Source organism: Prionailurus viverrinus, chromosome C2 (genome assembly GCF_022837055.1).
Source record: "Prionailurus viverrinus isolate Anna chromosome C2, UM_Priviv_1.0, whole genome shotgun sequence".
Classification (NCBI taxonomy): Eukaryota; Metazoa; Chordata; class Mammalia; order Carnivora; family Felidae; genus Prionailurus; species Prionailurus viverrinus.
In genome coordinates this window covers 153,984,716-154,002,093 of record NC_062569.1, presented here as the reverse complement: position 1 = coordinate 154,002,093, position 17,378 = coordinate 153,984,716, and the positions used below count along the sequence as shown (strand labels likewise).

Here is a 17,378-nt window from a genome sequence, read left to right as displayed (position 1 = left end):
TATGGGATATCAGTGCTGGAATCTGCCTATATTTGCATAAATTATTTACATGAGAGAGTGTATTTGAATATCTTAATATCTTTGAATATCTGCTTCGGATTCTGTGTCTTCCCCTCTCTCTGCCCCTCCCCTGCTCACATTCTGTCTCTCTTTCAAAAATAAATAAAATGGATTTTGGTGATTTATTTTTCCGGGAAGCTGTTGATAAGACAGCAAATGCAGTGGTCAATGGAACTCCATAGGAGGACACGTGAGACAGTCACATCCCTGCCTCCACGCTTAGAATTACCAGGAATGCAAGGGCACCTGGGTGGCTCAGTCAGTTGGGTGTCCGACTTTGACTCAGGTCATGATCTCACAGCCTATGAGTTCGAGCCCCACGTCGGGCTCTGTGCTGACAGCTCGTATCCTGGAGCCCGCTTCAGATTCTGTGTCTCCTCCTCTCTCTGCCCCTCCCCTGCTCATGCTCTGTCTCTAAGTAATAAATAAACGTTAAAAAAAAATTTTTTTTTTAAAGAATTACCAGGAATGCAGCAGCTGTAACTCTCCAGCGACTCATGTGTCTCATGACAGCAACTCAGATACTCCAAACGGTGGTGCTGTTGCCGACGCCATTTTCCAAAATGGCAAATCATCCTCCGTGAAGCTTCCCACAGAACCCACTGCCATCTGTCCTCGATTTCCATGGCAACTGCGTTCATGGAAAACCCGGTACCTTAGATGCACAACAAACATATTTTATGTTTTTATTTATCGTAGGATATTTAGTAGAAAGTAAGCTCATATACACAGATCTATCACCATCTAGCATTTGAAAGGTTTTGCAGGCTTCTCCCAAGGAAACCCGCCCTCAGCTGCCTGCCACCTGTCAATCATCAAGAATTTCAAGCACCCACCCACACTCCCACCTTCACCAATGGGATGAGGCTCACGTGAGTCAAGTGACATGCCCAAGGTCACACAGGCAGCAAGCTCTGTTGCCTCTTTCCAGCTCTTTCCCCTGTATCATGTTTCTGGGGGCCTCCAGACCTCCAAAAAGGCAAATCCAACTCTAAATGACTCCCTGGCCAAAAAAAAAAAAAAAAATCATGGCGATTACCTTACTGGTAGGTCTTTCTGCAGCAGGTGGGTGCCATGCCCCCTTGATTTGTGACACCAGGTGAGCCAATGAGTGGAAATTGGCCACTAAGGTGCTTGAGTCCACAGACCTTGACAGCCTAGAGATTCTGAAAGCAATGTAAACAAAGTCAATTTTCATGTCCCCTCTCTGCTTTTGGAATACATCATTCATTCTGCAAGTATTTATTGACCACATGGAATGTGCTGGTTGACGGAAGTGGTGCCCAGGCCACGAGGGGAACAGGGCAGACACGGAGCTGCCCACCTCCACAGAATTTAATGGGAAAGTGGGCGTTCGGTAACTCATTGTTTGTCATACAAACAATTATGTCATTAGGTAGCACAACGAAGTCTAAGGTGATGTGCAAACATAGTCGAGGCATGAACCCAATAGGCGGTAGGTTTGTTAGAGTTCCATCGAGGAAGCAAAATACCCCACGTGACATAGAGTAAAGGATTCATTATAGGGACTCGACTTCACACCATCATAAGAGATGCTGGGGAAGTAAATGCCCTGAGGGGAAGGTGAGAGGATCATGAGAGCCACCAGGCAGGGACTGTGAAGAGAAGCCAACGAGAAGTCCATAGCCAACTCCTGCCTCTGCGTCCAGGATAGGCCTGTAGTCATCACCATCAGCAAGAAGAGTTGGGACAGCAGAGACACAAACTTGGACCTGGGAAGAAAAACTAGGACCCTGTCTTTCTCCCAGCTCTCCTAACCCCCATGACACAGGCGCCGTGGGGAAACCAGCTCCCTACCCCTCAGACTGCACACGCCCCATGCTCAGGACCCAGAGGGGCAGAAGGAGGTCATGGGGATGGGGGTGACCAAGGGGCTGCAGTTCCAGAGAGTCAGCAAATCAGCCTCAGCACGTGTGAGCTTCAAGGGCATCTGGGGCATCATCCTTCTGAATGTGTGGCCACTGGGCCTTCACACCCACCTCCCAGATGTTGGGCACATTTTTCTGTGGCCAGACCTCACCCAGAACCATAGTGGGAAGAGTAGCTAGTTGACACAGTGGCTCCACCAAGGAAAATCCAAAGGATCAGCTACAGTTGGACAAAGTGAAGAGGGAGGAAGTGAATGTTCCAAGCACGTGCAAAGGCCCTGGTGTGGGCAGCACCACAGACCCCTGTGGAATTTCCTGCACTCAGGCATGATTTGGAGAGAGTGGTGCATGGCCAGGGAGAGCTGGGGGTAGAGCCAATCAGGCCTCATAGGCCATGGTGGGGTTTTAGATTTTATCCCAAGAGTGGTGGAGATCCAGGAGAAGTAGTGACCCAGAACAGAGAGTAGACAGAGAACCAGCTTGGGGATCAGAAAGACCTAGGGTCAGAGTCGCTGTGAACCGTATTATGTGACCTCACTTTGCTTGTCGGTACAATGGAGACAAAAGAACATGGCCGGGTAAGTAAGGGTTGAGCGAACCAACCCATGAAAGTGCCCGTGTGCGCGAGACCACGCTTTCTGCAAAGGGCGACATTATAGTTACTTCAGGCTACACGGGCCACACGGCTCCGTCCCCCTCAACTCTGCTTCTGTTGCCTACAAGTAGCCATAGACCATATGTAAACTTTGGCTGCATTCCAATAAAACTGTCCTTGTAGACACTGAAATTTATATTCCCTATAATTTGCACATTCAGTGAAATATTCTTTTGATTTTTTTCAACCACTTAAAAATGGAAAAACCATTCTTAGTTTGTGGGCCACATAAATAAAAGCAGCAGACTGAACTCGACTCATGGGCTACAGTCTGCTGACTCCTGTGGCTGGCACAAAACAAATGTTTCTCCCCCTTCCTTGCTCCTTACACACACACACACACATGCACATACATGCCACACACAAATACAGCACACACACATGCACAGGCAAGCACACACATGTACAAACACAGCATATACACATGCACACACATGCACACACACATGCACATACATGCCACACACAAATACAGCACACACACATGCACAGGCAAGCACACACATGTACAAACACAGCACATACACATGCACGCACATGCACACGCACACGCACACACACACACACACACACACACATGCACACCACACACCTGGGAAGAGGCAGAAGGTACGGGCACATTCTTGTGTCACCTCCTACTGCCAAGGTCCGAGCCTTCTGGCTAACTACATTTCACTTGATCTCATCCCATTTGCACTTTCTAAGGAAAAAATTTAGATCGACTATAATGCTTAAAATTAGTTTCTGATTTAGACAGTAATTTGCTATTATTTGAACTACCTCAGAGGTTATTAGCCATGAAATTGAAGCACGAGATTAGCAACTGTTCTCAAATTCAGTTACCCTATAAAATATCATGCATTCTTAAGGTTTCTGAGCAGAAATATATCAATACATTGTGCACTGTGTTTCCCCCATACTTTACTGAGATCATTCATTTTCTGCTTTGTCAACCCACTGTGATTACATGCTGGTCATGAACCTCTCTGTCTGAAGCCACTAGGCTGAGTGGTAATCCTCACGAACCTTCCTCCGGGTGTGTGCGCTCCAAATCCCACTGTATGCTTAGAAAGAACACGTCTCATGCAACAAAGGAGGGGAGACAAATGTGGGGTTGCTTTCTGTTCAGGACCCCGCCCACTGCCTCCAAGACTGCATTTCATCCAGGTCCAGGGAGAGGAGGAGGGCCTGCTTGGGAAATGTTGGAAAGTGAGACTCACCCGAAGCCACAGCTCGAGGTGTGATTTACAGGCTGAACTAGGTAAGAATTAAATATTTACCATCTCCCCCGGTGCAGCGGGAACAGGGCCGCCTGCACGCACTCAGATGGGAACAGCTTCGGTCCAACAGCTGGGTGGTGTCAGGTGAGGACGGGGCAAGTGTGTGTGTGTGTGTGTGTGTGTGTGTGTGTCTGTGTGTGTGTTTGAGAGCATCTCTACAGAGATAAGTGCCACAAGGGACTTCAGGGACCACCATCCCATCTCTTTGTTCTACTGAGGTGTCACCGAAGCCGTGACCTACTCAAATTCAGTGCAGCGAAATTCCTTTTCCCCAAATGGTGTCCTCTTTCGGTATAAAGGGATGCATCCTTAAGAATGGAAAAAGTGGTGGGGCGCCTGGGTGGCGCAGTCGGTTAAGCGTCCGACTTCAGCCAGGTCATGATCTCGCGGTCCGTGAGTTCGAGCCCCGCGTCGGGCTCTGGGCTGATGGCTCGGAGCCTGGAGCCTGTTTCCGAGTCTGTGTCTCCCTCTCTCTCTGCCCCTCCCCCGTTCATGCTCTGTCTCTCTCTGTCCCCAAAATAAATAAAAAACGTTGAAAAGAAAAAAAAAAAAATTAAAAAAAAAAAAAAAAAAAAGAATGGAAAAAGTGGAATGCTACCAGGCCAAACGTCTTTCCCCGTGACTTTGCAAACATTCTCCATTCCTTGATTTGTTTCCTAAATGTTGCCAGATCCTCCTGGCTGGGTATCTTCTGCCTGCCTGCCCTCCATATCCATTTTCTGCCTTTCTGCATCCTGGACGGATGACATGGGTGGGCCCCATGGACCTCTGGCTCTGGTCGGGCTTGGTCAAGGGGAGGCGTGAGCAAGAGAGTGAGGGAGTCTTGTCACCTCACTCCCAGCTTCCAGGCTTCCAGGGCTTGGCAGCGACTGTTGGGAGCTCTCTCCATTCAAGTCTAACCCTTTGGACGATAACAGGTACTCAGGCCCTCAGGTCCTGGCCCAGGCCTGCTAGACCCCCTGTCCGTCCCATTCTCGCCCGCTCCCCCTGCCCTTCCTTACTGTCTCGCCTCTCCTCTACCTCCCTCATCTCTGCTCCGAGTTCCCAGGTGCTCCCCAGGGAGGACTATGCACCCTCTTTACGCAGGATGGAGTACTCTTCCCCAACAGTATCATAAGCACTGACGTGGCAGGGATAGGTTGTTGACACAGAATCTCCTATATGATTGGCAGCATCCATTCACCCTTTTGGTGATCAAACTCCCAGGATCTGGCAAGGCAACTTGAACATCTCTCACAGTTTCCAAGGTCAGGGTCACACAGAGCAAAGGAAGTGCTTCTATTCAAGTCTCTAATTACCTTTGATGTGTTGACATTACCACTTATACCCTACTCTTAAGTAAACTGTGTAAGGTCCTCGAGTTCAGGGGGCTGCCTTGGCATCTGACAGAGGAACCATGGTCAAAGACCCCTGGAAGGATGGAAAGGTGTGGTGTCCCCATCCAGGATTTTATGGCACACGCATTTGAGAGGTATTTGTTTAAGTAAACCTACAGCCTCATGGCCATTCGTTAGCAGTAGCCATGTCTGTCTTTCTGAGGAACACCCTTGGCCATGACATTTAGCCGTGATTGACCCCTCTCACCGCATCCCCCTGGGCATGCTTCAGCTCTCTGCGTTGCAGAAGTAAGAGATGAATTTACCACATCAGCAAAATACCATTTTCAGTTGAGAGCCGCCTTGGGGTTTACAGGTTCCTAAATAGAAACTAGCAAGCACACAGACATAACACTGACAGAAAACACCAATTGAGTGTTTGTGTAAAAGAGCCCATCCTGGACACATCAAGGTCATTTCCAAATAGCTAGCTCTAGGTCAGGACTATCCTATAGAATCTTCTGCAGCAGTGAAAAACTTCCACCTGCACTGTCCCATACAGTAGCCACCAGCCACGTGTGGCTATTGAACACTTGACATGTGACTGGTGGGACTTAGAGAATGGATCTTCTATTTTATTTAATTCCAAATAACCTAAATGTGCATAGCCACTTGTGCTATGGTATTGGGCAGGACAGCTATAGACAGTTCTGTTCAAATAACTTATTCACCTCCTGTGCAATAAAAACTGGCTGGGGGTCCCTTTGAGGAACCTTACTTCTGGAATAAGCTACAGTAAGGAAATAGCTCATTAGTGACACAGAGAAACTTCCCGAGGGACTGATAAATATTTTGAGGCAACAGGCACCAACGAAGTTGAAGCAGTTTCCATGAAAATCACTTGGCATTGCTCTCCAGAGTACAGAACTTAAAGTTCAATTATATTTCCCATGCAACTCCCACTGATTCCTAAAACAACCACCAAAATGGAATTCTTATAGCAGGCAGATGGCAAATATTCATTACACTTCAATATATTGTCTTTCTCAATATTGCCCTGTTTGATCTCAATATTTACTCAATGCCTACAAGAATGCTAGCGCCTGTAAAGGTTACAAAAGGCATAAATGACATGACATTTGCCTTGTCTCAGGATCTGGGTTCTGTGAAGGTTTCGGGAGAGCAAACCATGAAGTAAAGAATACAGAGTTCACTCACTGAACAGCTCTGTCCAAAAGGTCTTCTGAAACTCTTGTCTTTCCCCTTGACTTGTACCCACTCAAGGATGATGATGGACGACAGAAACACACTGGCAGAGAGTTAAGAAGTTATAATGAATAAGAGTCTCATTTTGAAGCAGGTGAATTAGCAACTATTTTCATAAAAAGTTATCTTGGGAAAGTGATCTAGCAACTGTCATGGGTTTTTGAAATTTTGCATTTTAGCTCTACTTCAAAGAGAAAGAGGTGGCCAATTCCCTCACTTTAGGGACACAGTGCTAGAAGAGATGGCATTTTCTTCAGGATCCTCTAGGCAGTGGTGATACTCAAAATATTGGACAACCAGTAAGGCATGAACACCAGCCAATCAGAGCAGATACTGTATGAGTGCCAGTGAATCGGACATCTGCACCAGCAGATAGCTCTGGAATTAGTTGTTGATTCACATGAAAGCCTTCAGGGTAGAGGCTGAGTGTGATTTCAGATCACAAAAATATTTTATAAGTCATGGTGGTATATAGGTTTGTCCACCATTGATTGGATTAGCAGGCAGCAGTGTTAAGTGATAAGAAACGTCATCACGATAAATGTACATTGTTTACTTAGTAACTCCAAGGAATCACTAAAATCTTAACCCATTTTAAAAGTCAAATTCCACTTTAGCAAGTCCATGGTTGGGCATGTCGTTAATTACTGAGCAGTTGCTAATTACTAACCATCACAGAAATTTGTACCAACTGGTGCAGGACTCAGCCACCTGTCCTGTCTCCGGGGTAAATATGAAGAGATGGGTAGGCAGTGAAATGTACTGACAATATCTACACGAAAAAGCAATATTTGGAAAAGACAAATTTTTTCTTAATAACAACGTTCATATTAACTGCTTTTTTTCAAGTAGGCTTCATGCCCAGTGCAGAGCCCAACATGGGGCTTGAACTCACGACCCTGAGATCCAGACCTGAGTTGAGATCAAGAGTTGGACACTTAACTGACTGAGCCACCTGGGAGCCCCTCGTATTAACTTTTATGGGGCAAATGTACAGTAGTCAAAGACTAACATGAAAATGTGATTTTTTAAATTTTTTAATGTTTATTTATTTTTGAGAGAGACGGAGACAATGCGAGTGGGTTAGGGGCAGAGAGAGAGGGAGACACAGAATCCAAAGCAGGCTCCAGGCTCTGAGCTGTCAGCACAGAGCCCAATGTGGGGCTCGAATTCACGGACCGTGAGATCATGACCTGAGCCGAAGTCGAATGCTCAACCGACTGAGCCACCCAGGCACCCTTTGATTTTTTTTTTTTTCAGACATCTCATGTTGCTTTTTAGAAATGTTTGATTCCTAAACATCATGATTCCTTAAACTACCACCTGAATAGTAAGAAATTAAGAGAGGCAATACATATTTTTTGGTGTTTTCTCTTTTATTTATTAAAGAACACGTTACCCATTTCCAGTGTTTTCATGGCATTTGTGGTATGTAAGTTACATCCCCCACAAAGCAAAATCCACATCTAACTCATTGGAGAGGGAGCCTGATAAGGAGCAGACGAAAGTGAATGTCTTCATGGAAATATCCACAATGTGTACGTCGGCTTTGAACTTAATCTTTTCTTAACCTATGAGTTCTGATTTCCCAGGCAATCTTAGATTTCTGATTGATCCTAATATGTATGCTCTTTTTTTCACAAACAATATACAATAATGTCCCACATATTAAACATACATAAATATTGTCTTCATATGATTACAATAACAAAAATATTTTAAAAGTCATGGTATGATATAGGCTTATCTGCCACTTATTAGAGAGCAAGAAGGAGTGTCCGGTGACGAGTAAATCACCACGATGGACTCGTAGCTTTTACTCAGCAACTTGGTGGAATTCACTAAAATCGTGAAACGTTTTGAAAACCAAATTCTATGCTGGAAGGTGGGGAAATGGACCCCTTCTTTCACGATAAAGTGTCCATTCCGATTACTCCAGTATCACTGCTTCCCGGTAACACTGGCGAAGCGGGAGCCCAGCCTTGGGACAGAGAGGAAGGACAACGCGGGCGTGATGCATGTTATCAGCCATGTGCAGAATGGAACCCGAGGGACGTCTTCGCTAGACCAAAGTTACATTCCTCACGGTCCTAGGACTGGCCACGGGGAAGGAAACCTGCGGGCGACCTGCTGGACCCCGCCACCGGCGGTCAGGTCCCTGGTGACAAGAGAAGAGGGTGGATTTAATCAGTGGAGATGGACGGAAAAGGCACACTTGAGAAGAAACCTCCGCTCATCAGATAAGAAGAAACGAGGACCCAGAGAGGAAGCAAAAATGTTAACGCACATCCTTCCTTTATGTCAGTATTTCCACGCACGCCTGAAGTTTCCAAGCTCAGGGCCACATGAGCAACGCAGGTCAAAGAATCCAATATTCGTTTGTATGGAGGCAAAGTACCACAAAGATGTTCTGGTTTGTTTTCTTTTCTTTTTTTTCAATCTTCCTACAGAAATTCTAACTTCCATATGAAAATATAAAATATTGTTAACCTTCGGGGGGGCGGGTACCCAGGTGGCTCAGTCTGTTGAGCATCCAACTCTTGATTTCAGCTCAGGTCATGATCCCAGGGTTGCAGGATCGAGCCCACATCAGGCTCCACACAGAGCGTGGAGCCTGCTTGGGATTCTCTATCTCTCTGCCCCTCCTCCTTTCATACTTTCTCTCAAAATAAAGACATTTAGATAGATAGATAGATAGATAGATAGATTTCTAACCTTCTTTAATAACACACATTCCTTCTACAGGAGGGGCACAGATCATTCGTCTGTCTCCTCGGGCAGCCAGGCTGCTGCCTCCTGCCAGAAATGCCATCTTTGCTGTTCTGTTCTCATTCGGAAGTGTGATCCCCGGCAAACCACACACTCTTCCAGAGGGACCAGTGCCTGCCTGACTATACTGCCCTACTAAAAAACACACAATATGTTTTCCTGCCAGTCCTGAGAGTGCCATCTCAGGTTCCAGGGTACCGCAGCCACACTGCACATCCTAAATAATGCAACCGGGCACCATGCATTATTGACATTGCAATGGAATGTCAGTAAGTCTGCAGGATAGAATCACTCAGGCTCGTGGTCTGAACTTGGTGACTCCTGGTCATGCAGGGAAAACAGGAGGCTGACGGAGCCACCTCAGCAACGTGCTCTAGGAAGTGGGTTTCTGCAGTAAATATGCCCGACATTTTTGCAGTTGTTATTTGCCTTTTGTTTTCACGACTGGGCTGCACTAATGCCTGGCTTTTTTCTAAATTTATCAAGAGTTTGTTTCTGTTGATCTCAGGAGGGTGGTGATTCGCGGGGAAGAGTCGATCCACATTTCAAGTTGTTCAAGCGTTCACCCTTCAAAACTGACAGACTCCGGAGAGAAAGGGACAGAGTTGCCCAAAATAAACAGAAAAATTGACTGACAGTGAGTTGAGGCCCAGAAAGAGGAGAGGAAAAGGAGGCCTCTTGGTTTTAACTATTGATCAAGATGCAAAATATTTGCAAACCCCATGACATCATATTAAAAAAAAATGGTGTTTGCCCTTCCCACTGGCTATAATTGTAAGAATTTCTCATTTTATTTTTATTTATTTTTAATTTTTTAAATATTTATTTATTTTTCTGTGAGAGAGAGACACATCATGACCCGGGGAGGGGCAGAGAGAGAGAAGGAGACACAGAATCCCAACAAAGCAGGCTCCGGGCTCCGAGTTGTCAGCACAGAGCCTGACGTGCGGCTCAAACCCACAAGCTGCGAGATCATGACATGAGCCGATGTTGGAAGCCCAGTGGACTGAGCCACCCAGGCGCCCCTCTAGTTTTATTTATTAGTTTTGTCCTAATGTGTTTCATGGGCAGTTATACCTAAGTTTATTGTACTTCACCAACATCAACTCCTTTCTAGAATATAAAGTCAGTATTATGTATCCTAACTGTAAATCCAGCCTGGATAGGAATCATCAGGGGAAAGAAGTATCACGTTTTGGTGTCTGTAACTTCTGAAAATCACTCTCTTGTTTTCCTTTCTGACCTTTCCTACAATTTAATACATGCTCTTGGGGTCTCTGCAGCCTAAAATCCTGTTTTTTCTTTCATCCAGAGTGAATGCAGTATGCCTTCGGACCCACTTAAAACATAAGAGGTTTAAAAAAGCTTTCCCCTGGGGTGCCTGGGTGGCTCAGTCGGTTAAGCGTCCCACTCAGGTCATGATCTCATGGTTTGTGAGATCAAGCCCCACATCAGGGTCTGTGCCGACAGCAAGCAGCCTGCCTGGGATTCTTTCTCTCCATCTCTCTCTGCCCCTCCCCTGCTCACATGCTCACTTGCTCATGCTCTCTCTCTCAAAATGAATAAACATTAAGAAATAAGTTTACCCCAACTACAGTGCAGCCTAGATTGCAAAGTATCTCGGTATCCAGACCCTTCCATCTAACGCTCCTCGCAGCACTGCCTAGCCACCTACTTGGTGGCACACTCATGGAGTAGAAGTCATTCCCAGTGCACAGGTGTAAGAAAAACCCCAGCACTCAGCAGTAACTTGCCCTTAGAAACAGGCTGTACATGTCTTCGTTTTCATGTGGGGCCACTAAAATACTGTTGTCAAAGCAGATCACCTGGAGAACATGGTAAAAACACCCATTCTTTGGCCCCATCTCCCAGAGGTTCTGATCCAGAAAGGCTGGAAGAAGCTCAGGACTTTGCATTTTAACAAATACCTGAAGAGCTTCCAGTATACCGCTCCACTGAGAGCCACTGCTGAGCCAGCAAGGTACCAAGACACAGGAACTTACAGGTGCTGGCTGTGCCTCCAGGCTCAGCAAGCATTCCTTGGGATCCTGGATCCTGGAAACACATCCTCCCTTTCTGCCAGTTGCTGGTAGGAACAAGGACTGCCCCTATCTCTCAGCCTCTGGTGAAGAGTCCCGTGTTCAGGGCAGACCTTAGCAGGGCAGTGGGCTGACAGGTGGGGATGAGCCAGAGAGGGAGCCCCAGAAGAGCCAGCAGGTACCTTTTCCTGTGATTACAGCCCAGGGTCACCAAAGGACCTGACTCATGCCAGCCTGTCCCTGAGCAGAGCCCTCACCCCTCCGAAGCTTTCTCAGGGCTTCAGCACCAAAAGCATCTGGACACGATGAGAGATCCTAAAAAAGAGGTTCCCCATGACGTCTCAGGTTGATCTTCCCCAAGGCAGTGTGGGCCTCCTGTGTTTTGGACCTCAATCAGAAGGTATCGATGGGGCAAGAGTTATGGGGGCTGGTGCAGCCGCAAATGCCCCTCGTAAGTATTAAAACTCCAATTTCCTGCTCTAGTAACTGTTGGGCGTAGGATGTAATTAAAATCATGCCTGTGCTGCACGACAAAGACGTGGCACATGGAGGTTCACCACGACCTGGAGATCAGACACAGACGTGGACTCTGGGTGGAGCCGGAAGTTGCGGTCTTGAAGGCGAGGAGAAGAGTGGCCCAAAGACGCTGCCTGCTCCTTGGGACACTTCTCTGGTCCCTGAGCCAGTGTGGGCACATGCAGGGCTCGGGGACTGGACCCTCCTCTACTTATAGGAGATCCACATGACTCCAACAAGAGCACAGGCGCCCTCCACCCTCGGGAAAGGTCCGGTGTAACTGCTACCCGGTGTACGTAACCTGGGTGTCGTGAATGCCCTGGGACGCTAGCAAATAATCATCACAAAGTAGGCAAGTTGGTCACTGGCAATGTTCCACTGTCTCTCCCAGAAGCCCCTCATTTCCAGCTTGTTATAAGGTAGACAATTGCCTTTAGGCTTCACCACCTAGACAACCGCCCTGTCTTGTCCAAAACTCAGACGCACTGAGGCTGCATCCCAAGTCCACTGAGCCAGGAGGTCCACAGGTGAGACCAAGAGTCTGGGCATCCCAAAGGCCACATCAATGATTCCTGAGTGCAGCCCCTGGCCCTTCAGGCTCCCTCCTCCTCAGATTGTGTTTGAACAGGATAATCTTGAAGGAAACCAAAGTGCCCAAGAGCAAAGTGGCAATCTGACATGGACTTATTTACTTTTCTTCAATGAACCCCAAACACAGTATTTTTATGGTGCGTCCTCCTTTGTTCCTGTCTAACAAATGTCCTGGGGTGATCAGGTTGTGATTATCTGCAAAGGGAGCGCATCTACACGCACGCACACTCCTTGTATCGCCTTGCTCGTGACAGCATACGGCTAAGCACTGAAGACATTCTCCACATCAGCGCATAGCTTTTAATGAGCCCCCAGTAATGCTGTGCTAGACTGTGCGTAGGCCTGGGCCACCGGTTAAGATCTGAAAATGCTGAGTTAACATAACACCAGCAGGTTGAGCAGACAAGAGAGCCAGCACGAAGAGAGAACGAGGGCACGTACTCAACAGTTGCTGAGCTGCTGGCAAAACCAAGATCACCCCACCGTGAGACCTATTACAAAACAGGAGCCTCGGCTGGTGTTGTGCACACCATGCCTCCATGGATAGGATATGCATCTGCCCCAACGAGCTCCATGCAGAGAACACCGGGAAGAGATTTTGGGCAGGCTGACTCCTAGCTGGACATGTCTCAGCTGAAGCTACGGGCTTTTGAGGAGCCGAGGCTGGTGCAGAATTTCTGCACAATCACGTAGTCTGTAGCCCACAGTCCTAAACTCCAACAAGCCAGCTTTATGGGCAGGAGTCCCACCGGGGCCCATGAGCATGGAAACACCCAACAGTGGCGCAGGTGGCTCTGTCACAGGCTGGAGTCACACTGAGGTCTCTGGAGAAGAGGCCGGGATGAAAGACAAATGAAAGAGCTCTGAGTAGCTCTCAGATGCCTCTCCTGGGCCTTTAGGGGTCACTACAGAACGGAGAGAGCCTATGAGAAAAGAAAGTGCAGATTGCACTGTCGTCTTTCAGTGAGGCCTAATGAGCTCTGACGAAGGTCTTCCTCGGGCTGCACAGCATGAACACGGACGCACGGACCTGGCAGGGCTACAGGCCTGGCCTGGGGAAGTTCTAAAAGGAACCTCTGTGCTGCAAGTCACCTTGACCTGTTTCTAGAAGCAGCGGCGTGGCCTCTTGGCAGCTCTCGAGTGGCCAGTTGACCACGTGCAGAATATGTCCTCTTTGGGCCGAGGGCTCCTAGGCTCGGCCACTTGCTCCACCATCTGCCTTCTTCCCTCCCTTCCCAAAGTGCTCATGGAAAGTGTACCTCACGGTACATCTTGCGTCCGGGTTCTCCAAATGGACAACCTGCAGACAGTGCCTGGGCCCGCACGTGCAGAGGCACCCTCTGGTTACTGATCAAAGGGGGACTCTTCAAAACAGGGTTTGCCCTGAAGTTCCCCAACTCTAAACAGAAGAATCCAGCTATTTAAATAGCCTCTCACCAGCTTCTAGTCCAGGCAAGAACAGCTCATCCTCCTTGTGTTCTGTTAGTTTCTTAAGGACCCTGATGCTCTGGGCCGAGATGCACCTTCCCCTAGAAAACTGACAGACACTTCAAGAAACACAGGTGTGTGTGACAGTCCCCCAGGGCCAGCACCTCCAGGCCACTGTTCTTTTTCCACCAATAGATTATTTAGCTGATTACATGTTTAAGTAGCAGAAACTTCTCAAGTTTCTCTCCCCACGTATTTTCAAAACACTTCAAACTCTAGAAGGATCCACTCTAAGCTCTGAAACGTCATTCTCCATTCCTGTATCCAAATGCATCTAGAGTTCTCCCTTGTCCTCATTTCTACTTTAGGGGGGGGATCATCTACGTGACTTCTTCTGACTCCCCTCCCCACTTATCCCAATGCCCCCCACCCAATGCCAGACGTAAGCACTTTGGCTTGTCCAGTGAAAGACACCTGACAGTAAAAGGTAACCACAGAAATAAGGGCTGGAGTAAACATGTTCTTGGATGACCGTGCTTGGTTCTGAGTGAAGAGAACCCCTCCATCAGCCCATGGCCCCCACTCAGGTCCAGTCTTAGAGGGTTGATAGGCTCCTTCACAGCCTGGTGATTACTCTCTTGGGTCAGCCCCCCCGCCTTAGTCAAGAGATGGCCCCTGGAAAGGAAATCTGTTATGTCTCCACAAGCCACCGCACCCAGGGCCAGATTAAATGTATCAGAAGATCTATGTGCCAAAGAGAGCAGATTAGATGGGAAGAAATTTACCTCTCCATTTTCCCGACACTCACCCTAGGGAAATAGCCTGAACTTGTACCAGGAACTCAACTATTTGTCACGTAGGCCCATGTTCTTTCGTGCCACAGACACCCCCCCCCATATGTCTTCCCACCTGGCTACCACTCTTTTGAGACCATTTAGGTCTCTTAATACATGCATGAGCATCAATCAAACCTCACCTCCCCCCACCCACCCCCAAAGGCCCAGGAGGCACACATCACTGACAAGATGTATGGGCTGAGCTGAATCCCAGCTGCCGAGAGGAATATCATGGCCTGGGGCTGCCCAGAAGCCCAAGTCAATATCTACGCGTACAAAGAATGACGGGTCTAGGAAGGCACTCCCAGCAGCAGCGCCTCAGGCTGATAGAGACTCGCGGTCAGAATGTGGCCAAGACCTCGGACCCTGAGTGCTTTCGGACCCTGAGTGCTTTCGGGATCCCAATCTGCCAGTGGGCCTTTTCCAAAAGCCAAAGGGGAGAACATTCATCCATATCGGGGACACCACTGCAGAGTCACATCGAAGTGTTTCTCATTTCAAGGTGCCTTTGTGCAGGTCAATAAATGGTCAGAAAATACATATTTTGCCTAATATGACTATGCCTATGCAAAGAATTGTATTTTCTGTGCAGGCACTCTAACTCATCTGTGACAACCACCACCGACTCTGTGTCAGAAAAGTAACATACTGTGTCGTCACGGTTCCTGGGTGACTATGTTCTTTATGTGCGCTTTGGAAGGATGGAGACCATCAGAGTTAGCCTAACAACCAACAATACCTACCACCTGTGCTCCCCCACTGGAGCTCCAGACCTGTACATACACCTGCACCCTCATGTAAGAGATACCCCAAGATCTATAAGCCCCCACCTACACTTCTGATCTTCCCCCCAAAACCCACTACGAAGGCCAAGAGATACTACATGTCCTGGCCCATTCCCTCCGTGTTGACAGGTTGACCAGTGAGCAAAGGCCATGTTCTTCCATCATGAGCATAAAACAGGCATGATTTTATAATCACCTACCACGGCAAGGGTTGTTAAAGGGGGGAAAAAAAAAAGAGTCTCAAAATGGGTAAAATGGTCTGAATCACCTGATAAGGTTGCCTACTGCTGTGTTGCTCCTGAACACTGGATTCAGAGGACACTGGAGCAAAAGAAGCAAGTTCTGAAACAGAAGAAGGATTTTAGAGTGATAAATGACAAAACCCAAATAACACATTCTCACAATTCTGATTTAGAAGGAAACGCATTTGTTTTTATATAGTAACCCTCACATAAAGTAATCTTTAACCATAAACAGATTGTTTTTAGAGTTAACCTTGAGGTTACATACTTTGCAACTCCTACCTTTCTAATGAAATAAAAATATGGCAAACTCACAATCAAGCTCTTCCTTGACTCATTAGTCTCATCCAGAGACAAGGTGAACCCATAGCTGTAATGCTGACCAAGGAAAATAAACACAGGGCAAAAGAGGGGAAAAAAAGATAGGTTTGGCTTGGGCTATGATTTTGGTCAAGCTACACGATTAATTGCTCAAAACACTAAGAAATAAATATTCTCCTACAGGAAATTTTTAAGCTATGATCCGATTATGAAAGGAAACGGTCAAGGGGTTGCTGGGTGGCTCAGTCAGTTAAGTGACCAACTCTTGATTTCAGCTCAGGTCACGATCTCACGGTTCGTGAGATCGAGCCCCAAGTCGGGCTCCGTGCTGCAGTGTGGAACTCTCTCTCTCCCTGTCTCTCTCTCTGCACCTCCCTGCTCGCATGCACTCTCTCTCAAAATAAATAAATAAACTTAAAAAAAAAAAAGGAACCAGTCGTGCTTCATGGAATTTTTAAAAATCTTAAGTGAGCCATTTTGAATAGATATGTGAGGCGGCCATGGCAAAGTGGGAGAGATGGGACATGAGCACAGCCCCAATCTTAGTGAAAACAATTTTGGGGGGAGCCTGTCAGTAAGAACTGATTAATGAAACATCTTTCCATGGAGTTTGATTTTCTAGGCAACTTAGAAGGGCCAGGTCTCCCCCTCCAACCCATTTGTACTCCCTTCCCCTCTCATCTGCCTTCTGGAAGATCCCTGCCGCTAACCAGTGCCCGAGCCTTCCAAGATGCCCTCACTAGGACTGTGTCCTGTAAAGGTAAGACATTCAGGTGCCACAAAGACTTTTCAAAGTTAGGTTTTGTTTTCAACATTCTCCCACTCCCTCTAAAGCTCAATAGGAATGGATTTCTTGCTGAGTCTCACCTTTATTTGAAGTTTTGGGGAAGTGACCCTCAATGTCTTAAAATGCCTCCTCACATACTTTACTAAAGGTAGAAGGCTATATCCAAAGAGAACATGAAAACAGAAAGTTTATTTTAAAGTCCTTAAACTGTCATTCCACTTTGCTTTAAACTTTGGACAAATAGGTAGACTGTTTACCTACTAGAATATTACTAGTTCTGAAATTTCTCCTTCTTCTGAAAATTACTCAAAGAACAATGCCCAGGAATGGCTAAGTCCTCTGGCTTGCACAGCTGGTGCTGGGCTGGCCAGCCCCTCCTCCACACGCCCCTTCGGGTATTCCCACGGCCCCACCGACCACTCACTTGCTGTCCGCGGCTCATCTGAATGGTAGCCCAGGTTTTCACTGCCACTTTCTAAGTTTGTCTCAAAAGTTTCTTTGTTTGTCTTCACACTTGCAGATTTCCTGGAATCAGACCATTTTTAAAAGCCAAATGTTAATCAGTAGTGGATGTTTGGTTCACACTGCTCCACCCAGG

The 17,378-nt window shown here is 47.2% G+C and overlaps 1 protein-coding gene across 7 annotated transcripts in view; it reads right to left on the bottom strand.

The window, feature by feature from the left end:
* Window positions 1–17,378, bottom strand: part of IGSF5 (immunoglobulin superfamily member 5) — an 80,796-nt gene that overhangs the window by 21,445 nt on the left and 41,973 nt on the right. For 4 of the 7 annotated variants that reach the window (XM_047875727.1, XM_047875728.1, XM_047875729.1 and 1 more), the window contains 3 exons: window positions 17,205–17,305; window positions 15,699–15,772; window positions 7,824–8,624 (listed from right to left, as the gene is read on the bottom strand). In XM_047875727.1, coding sequence (XP_047731683.1) covers window positions 8,529–8,624; window positions 15,699–15,772; window positions 17,205–17,305 — 271 coding nt within the window. In that variant the 3' untranslated portion in view covers window positions 7,824–8,528. Of the gene's footprint in view, window positions 1–523; window positions 716–1,099; window positions 1,227–6,418; window positions 6,510–7,823; window positions 8,625–15,694; window positions 15,773–17,204; window positions 17,306–17,378 lie in introns of those variants that run through there. The other 3 variants (XR_007155743.1, XR_007155742.1, XR_007155744.1) reach the window with 2 other exon arrangements.